This window comes from Trichechus manatus, unplaced genomic scaffold, assembly GCF_000243295.1.
Source record: "Trichechus manatus latirostris isolate Lorelei unplaced genomic scaffold, TriManLat1.0 scaffold00008, whole genome shotgun sequence".
Lineage (NCBI taxonomy): Eukaryota > Metazoa > Chordata > Mammalia > Sirenia > Trichechidae > Trichechus > Trichechus manatus.
The window spans coordinates 27,115,645-27,123,275 of record NW_004443944.1 but is presented as its reverse complement, the minus strand read 5'-3'; the positions used below and the strand labels follow the sequence as shown (position 1 = coordinate 27,123,275).

Below are 7,631 nucleotides of genomic sequence, written 5' to 3'. Positions count from 1 at the left end.
ATAGACCAATGGAACAGAATTGAGAATCCAGACGTAAATTCATCCACCTATGAGCAGCTGATATTTGACAAAGGCCCAAAGTCCGTTAATTGGGGTAAAGACAGTATCTTTAACAAATGGTGCTGGCATAACTGGATATCCATCTGCAAAAATCTGAAAGAAGACCCATACCTCACAGCATGCAGAAAAACTAACTCAAAATGGATCGAAGACCTAAATATAAAATTGAAAATGATAAAGATCATGGAAGAAAAAATAGGGACAACACTAGAAACCCTAATACATGGCATAAACAGAATACAAACCATAAGTAACAATGCACAAACATCAGAAGAGAAACTAGACAACTGGGAGCTCCTGAAAATCAAACACTTATGCTCATCAAAAGACTTCACTGAGTCAAAAGACAACCTACAGACTGGAAAAAAAAATTTTGGCTACAACAAATCCGATCAGTGTCTAATCTCTAAAATTTACAAGATACTTCAAAACCTCAACAACAAAAACAAATAACCCAATTAAAAAATGGGCAAAGGATATGAACAGGCACTTCACTAAAGAAGACATTCAGGCAGCTAACAGACACATGAGGAAATGCTCACGATCATTAGCTATTAGAGAAATGTAAATCAAAATTACAATGAGATACCATCTCACCCCAACAAGGCTAGCATTAATCCAAAACACACAAAATAATAAACGTTGGAGAGGTTGTGGAGAGACTAACACTTATCCACTGTTGGTGGGAACTTAAAATGGTACAACCACTTTGGAAATTGATTTGGCACTTCCTTAAAAAGCTAGAAATAGAAGTACCATACAATCCAGCAATCCTACTCCTTGGAATATATCCTAGAGAAATCACAGCCATCATATGAATAGATACATGCACACCCACATTCACTGCAGCACTGTTCACGATAGCGTAAAGATGGAAACAACTGCAGTGCCCATCAATGGAAGAATGGATAAACAAATTGTGGTATATTCACACGATGGAATACTAGGCAACAATAAAGAACAACGATGAATCTGTGAAACACAACATGGAGAAATCTGGAAGGCATTATCCTGAGTGAATTTAGTTGGTCGCAAAAGGACAAATATTGTGTAAGACCACTAGTATAAGAACTCAAGAAAAGGTTTAAACACAGAAGAAAACATTCTTTGATGGTTATGAGGGTGGGGAGGGAGGGAGGGGGTATTCAATAACTAGATAGTAGACAAGAATTATCTTAGGTGAAGGGAAAGACAACACACACTACAGGGGAAGTCAGCACAACTGGACTAAACCAAAAGCTAAGAAGTTTCCTGAATACAATGAAACACTTCGAAGGACGGAGTAGCAGGGGCAGGGGTCTGAGGACCATGGTTTCGGTGGACAACTAGGTCAATTTGCACAATGAAGTTTATTTATTTATTTTTTTGGTCAACTCTTTTTTTTTTTTATTGTTGTAGTTAAATGAAGTTTACATTTCAAGTTAGTCTCCCATACAAAATTTTATACATAAATTGTTATGTGACCCTAATTGCTCACCCCATACTGCGACAGCACACTCCTTCTTTCTGCCCCTGATTCCCCATGTCCATTCAACGAGCTCCTAACCCTCTCTGCCTTCCCATCTCACTTCTGGACAGAAGCTGCCCCTTTGGTCTCTTGTAGCTACTTGAGCTAAGAGGCACGCTCTTCATGAGTATCATTTTATGTCCCGCAGTCCAGTCTAATCTTTGTCTGAAGAGTTGGCCTCGGAAATTGTTTTAGTTCTAGGCTGATAGAGAGTCCAGGCACCATGCTTTCCGGGGTATCTCCAGTCTCAGACCATTAAGTCTGGTGTTCTTACTAGAATTTGAATTCTGCACCCCATCTTTCTGCTGCTCCATCAGGGACTCTCTGTTGTGTTCCCTGTCAGGGCAGTCATTGGTGGTAGCCGGGCACCATCTAGTTCTTCTGGTCTCAGGCTGATGGAGTCTCTGGTTTATGTGTCCCTTTCTGTCTCTTAGGCTAATACTTTCCTTATGTCTTTGGTGTTCTTCGTTCTCCTTTACTCCAGTTGGTTGGGACCAATTAATGCATCTTAGATGGCCGCTTGGAAGCTTTTAAGACCCTAGATGCCACTCAGCAAAGTAGGATGCAGAGCATTTTCTTAATAAGCTTTGGGCATAACAAAGTTTATGAAGAAAATATTCTGCATCCCACTTTGGTGAGTGGCATCTGAAATCTTAAAAGCTAGCGAGCAGCCATCTAAGATGCATCAATTGGTCCCAACCTACCTACAGTAAAGGAGAATGAAGAACACCAAAGATACGAGGAAAATATTAGCCCAAGAGACAGAAAGGGCCACATAAACCAGAGACTCCATCAGTCTGAGACCAGAAGAACTAGATGGTGCCCGGCTACCACCAATGACCGCCCTGACAGGGAACATAACAGAGAGTCCCTCATGGTGCAGGAGAAAAGTGGGGTGCAGAACTCAAATTCTAGTAGAAAGACCAGACTTAATGGTCTGAGACTGGAGGGACCCCGGAAGACATGGCCCCTGGACTTCCTGTTAGCCCAAAACTAAAACCATTCCCGATGCCAACTCTTCAGACAAAGATTAGACTGGACTATGGGACATAAAATGATACTCGTGAACAGTGTGCTTCTTAGCTCAAGTAGATACATAGACTAAATGGGCAGCTCCTGTCCAGAGGCGAGCTGAGAAGGCAGAGAGGGTCACGTGCTGGTTGAATGGACATGGGAAATCTGGAGTGGAAAGGAGGAGTGTGCTGTCACAGTATAGGGAGAGTACCTAGGGTCACATAAGAATGTATGTATAAATTTTTGTATGAGAAACCAACTTGAATTGTAAACTTTCACTTAAAGCACAATTAAAAAAAAAAAAAAAAGAAAGGTCCAGAGCTTTGGCTGCTCTAGGCTTTGCCTGATTGCCAAAGGCTGGGGGATAGGGAACAACACCTCCATATATCTGTAATCCCTATAGGGCATACTTCTCTATCACCTTTTTGGGAAGCTCTGCTCTATACTTTACTGGGAGTCTGAAATATTTCATATTTATGGCTACAGTGCCATAAAACTTCCTCCGTAACAAGGTTCCTGTTTCTGAACCTGCAGAACTTTAGCTTTTGTTTCTGAAAGGGGGAGCACCTGAGGTGAGTGCTCTCTCATTCTTCCAGAATCCTTGTGGTCTAAACCTATCTCCCTGGTAGCTGTTAACTGGTGGTCACAGCACTTGGGCATGGACAGACTTCTGAGGTGTGGGACAGTACTAAAGATGATGACGCTTCAGCCTCCCACCCACCTCCCAGTTGAGACTAGGATGGCTTAAATGGAAAATCACCACTCTATGGCAGAAGTTCTTGGAAGATTAAGGCAAGGTACAGGCTCCTCCAGATTGTTAGAGAAGCTATATCTGTGACTGAGCCCTAGCACAACTGTATTTGTCTCAAGGCCCTGAAGCAGTTCTTGAAGTGAAAGATGAAAGATAATAGAATATTATCATTGCCATAAATAAGAGTTTGTTGAGTTGGACTGTGTATTCAGGACTCTGTGCTAGGCTGAATATTCGGGTAGGGCTGTAAAGAGGTGTAATTTACTATTCTTACCCACAAAGGGCCATAATTTGCTACACAGAAATAACGAGTAAGATTTTTCACCCAATTCACTTAGGCAAAACAATTGAAAGTTGGCTCTGTGCTAGAGGATATGGGGAATACAAACATGGAACCACACAGTCCCTACTTTCAAAGATATGAACACCTATTTGCAGATTTGGCTCTGGATTTGAAGTTATTCAGGGCTGAAAAAAGCTGGCAGTAGGCCTTACCTCAGCTACTGCACCATTTTCATCCTGAGTATATAGAAGTAGCGGGACCAAGCTGTCCAAGACTTGGTTCTCTACACCCTTCTTATCTGTGTTTTTCACAGACTTTATGGAGGCTCCAAAGAGGGTCATGGAGAAACGATGAACATTAGGTCTGACCTATGATGGAAGTATCCAAACGAAAGCAGCTCACTGAAAGTGTTCATGCTTAGCCTGTAAGAATCTAGTTGGGTTGGAAAGCCAGTCCTAACATGAGACTATCTGGCTATATTTAGCTGAGGGTAGGAAGACAAAAATATCTGGAGATAGGAAGACTTGCTGATTTGGCACTACTTGCCCTTCTCTTTCTCTACAAATGAGAAAGGGGCATAGGCCCAGCTGTGGTCATCACAGCTTATGCCTGATACTGGTATTAACTATTCACACATGTTGTTTAGCTACAATTAAAAATCCCAGCCTTGGTATGGTTTACTCTTCCAAGAATGCTGTTCATTGTACTCCATATATTTCCTTTTGAAAAATCTTAGGGATTTGGGATGGGGACATATGTATAGTCCATTGGCCCCGTCCCGATTGTTCCTTGAAAGGAACAAACTTCTTCCCCATCCCATGAAACAGGGTGGCACCTTGGCAAGTCTTTATGTCTCAGTTTTTTTAATCTGCAAAATAAGAATAACTCCACCCTGCCAACATCATGGTTACCTGGGAGCGTCTTAAGAGAGGATATTTGAAAGTGCTCTGAAAGTAAAAAAGCACTACATAAAACAGAGTGTACTTATTACTATCCTAACTTCTACCCACTGCTGTGGCAATTACCCTTCCCCTCTCTGTCTTACATCACCAAATAAGGAGAACAGCGCCCTCATCATGGCAGCCAGGGTGGTGAAATCCATTGAAGGAACAAAGTGCAGGAGTATCTGGATGGCCAGTAACACAATACTCTCGTCGGTTTCATACAAGCTGTCTAAGATGCATGGCAACAGCCTCTTGATATCTTCCCTCTGTGTGCCCAAACACAGCACATCACTATCTCTCCTGACAGCACTTCATCTGGCACCAAAAGGAGGGCTCCCCTCTTTTACTTAGTACCTGATGCTTGTTGAATTTTGGTGGACTGGATAGTCAAGAACAGAGAAGTAAAGAGGGTATGATTGCCCTCTCTCAGTATTGGCAGGGTTGTCATGTAGAAGAGAGAGCAGAGCTGCTGTAAGTCACCTCACAGGGCAGAAATGGGGTCAGATGGGGGAGGGTCCAGGCATATGGACTTAGGCTTAACGTAAGGAAGAACTCTCCTAACAATGAGAGAAAGCAGAATGGCTAGCTCAGGTTATGGAAGGTATCCAAACAAAGGCTAGAAAATTTCTCCGCAGGAATTCAAGTCCTTTCCATTCTGAATTGAGATTCTGCACTTCTGAGACCCCCTGCCTCCAAAGGAAGCAGTCTCAGGGTATTAAAGATTAAAACATACATGTAAAAAAGTACACAGAATTAAGAAACAAATATACATGCATCCAACCAACTGGAATTAACACATACTAATTTTGTCATTTTTGCTTCAGATATATATGTGTATTTTTAGATAAAATAAACAGAACCCAACTGATAAAATTGAAGCCTTGGGTTATTCTTCTCCTCTGACCAAGGCTTGGTTTCTAGCTAGGTCTGTGGAAGATGAGGTCTCTTCCATCATGAATGTCAGTGATCTTTGTCTTAGATGATAAGCTCTTTGTGGTCAGATAGAATGGCCTATCCAATTTACCCTACAGGGCAATACGGTACGAGGCATAAAGGTGTCTAGGTTGTGATGATAATGAGGGTACCTCCTATACAAACTGCAGGTTTCAAATATTATGAATACATGTGACTTGAACTTTTTGTTTCTTTTGAATTCATTAATTTTTTAATAGTCAGTATTTATATATTTCTTAGGTATAAAATTCAAATGGTTCAAAAGGGTGTACAGTGAAAAAAGACCTTCTTCCACCCACTCCTGTTCCTCGGCTACCCAATTTTCCTCCTCAGGGACAAGAAGAGCTGTTTCTAGTTTCTTGGGTATTTTTTGGGGGTATGTTTAATTTGTGATTAAAGAATCAATCAGTGGTTCGGGAGACCCTTCTTACCATCTCCTGGTGTCTGAGGAGATAGCACAGTCCCTTCAGGCCAAGAACTCTGAAGAGATTATTCCCATGATGTAGCCAGTCTTTCAAGCGGGCAACAGAGTATACGTTGGGCAGTCTCCTAGCCACTGGACTCTGGAGAAGCTGACAGAACCCACAAATCAGCTAAAGAAGTTACTTTTAAGCTCTTTTTCATGAGGTGAACTACTTTTCTGCCAACTCCAAAATACGCATTTTCTTCTGAAATCTCTATATACAGCATACATACTACAGAGTGATGCTTACACTGTAGGTATGCAAGGAATACTGAATAATGAGTAAATAAGTGGAAGGAAGAATTTCAATAGGCTTAAATCTGAAAAATATTTCTATCCCACACCTGAGACAGACCCCAGCCTGCCACTAAATTGGAAATAGTCTAGGAAGGCAAATACTGCTCCTTTATGGGCTTCCTGAATCCAACTTCTAAAGAATGAGTCTTACCTCCACAAAAAAGCCTGCAGATGTGATTTTATGTTTATCATTCCCTCGGTTAAGAAGAGGGACTAACAAGTACATGACCTTATGTGCAAGGAGGTGATGTCTTTCCAGCAAAGCACTGCAAAACACAATACCGACAGAACGACCCTCAGAAGTGCTGCCATCCAGACAGCACTTGCCCAGGGCCAGGGACCCCCTAAACTTTTTGCCCAGCTTCAGGTGCAAAGGAGAGGATGCCAGGGCCAGGATATCTAAAAAATTTGCCTGGCATTATGGGAAATTGCCCACCCTGTTTTGAAGAGATTATCCAACCTCTGTGGCTGTAGTGACTAAAAGGGAAAAAAATACCTAAAACAATGCTGATTTAGAGCTGGTGGGTCTATGCATGTCAAGGCAGCCTTACCTGGCAAGGAGAGATACTCCCTGAAGATGGCAATCTTTTCCTTCCAGAAGGGTCCATCCTTTATTCTTTTCCATGATGCTGAATTCCTGCCAGCACAAGGTTCTAAGGAGGAGAGTCTTTGTAGCCTGTATGGCTAAGCTAAATCAAACAGAAACAGTAAGGGTGAATAGAACACGTTCCTCCAACTTACTGTAACTAGATCACCCCACTCTCACTGAAGGGGGCTATGCATCCAGAGTTGCTTGACTGTAATTCTCTCCTTTCTAGATTTCCTAAAAGATTCTTAATGCTTTAATAACTTGAAAGGTGCTTCATACAAATTTGTAGCATAGAAATATAACTGGATTTTGTTTCTCCAGGAGTATGAAAAGAAATCTATGATAAAACAAATGATCTTGGATGTCAAACCATATCCACTGCTTTTTTCTAAGCTTTATTGAGATATAATTTACCTCCACTGCTTTTTCAAGCTACTTATTGGACTGGTGACCTGGACATATCATCAGAGAATCTTAAAGTTATAAGGGTCCTTGGAGATTACCTAACCTGACATCCTTGTTTACAAATAAGAAAACTGAGACACAGGAGAAAGAGTTTCCCAGGGTACACAGCTAGTTAAATGGATGAATGAAAACTAGAACTCAGGTCTGCTGACTCCTAGTCTGGTGTTTTCAAATATTCCACACTGTAGTAGTGCCTCTGAAAGAAACCAATGTGCTACAGTGACACTAAGAAATTTCTACTGAGACCCTCATGCTGGACTAAAAATATCTCCCCATTTGAAAGCAGAAACAAGGAATCACTCGG

At 41.6% G+C, this 7,631-nt stretch overlaps 1 protein-coding gene across 1 annotated transcript in view; it reads right to left on the bottom strand.

Moving 5' to 3' along the window:
- The window catches only part of MROH8 (maestro heat like repeat family member 8), an 84,685-nt gene that overhangs the window by 13,144 nt on the left and 63,910 nt on the right, over nt 1-7,631 (bottom strand). The window contains exons 15-19 of the mRNA XM_023724784.1: nt 6,825-6,962; nt 6,425-6,539; nt 5,945-6,085; nt 4,661-4,825; nt 3,828-3,983 (exon numbers count right to left, since the gene is read on the bottom strand). Of these exons, the coding sequence (XP_023580552.1) occupies nt 3,828-3,983; nt 4,661-4,825; nt 5,945-6,085; nt 6,425-6,539; nt 6,825-6,962 (715 nt within the window). The remainder of the gene's footprint in view (nt 1-3,827; nt 3,984-4,660; nt 4,826-5,944; nt 6,086-6,424; nt 6,540-6,824; nt 6,963-7,631) is intronic.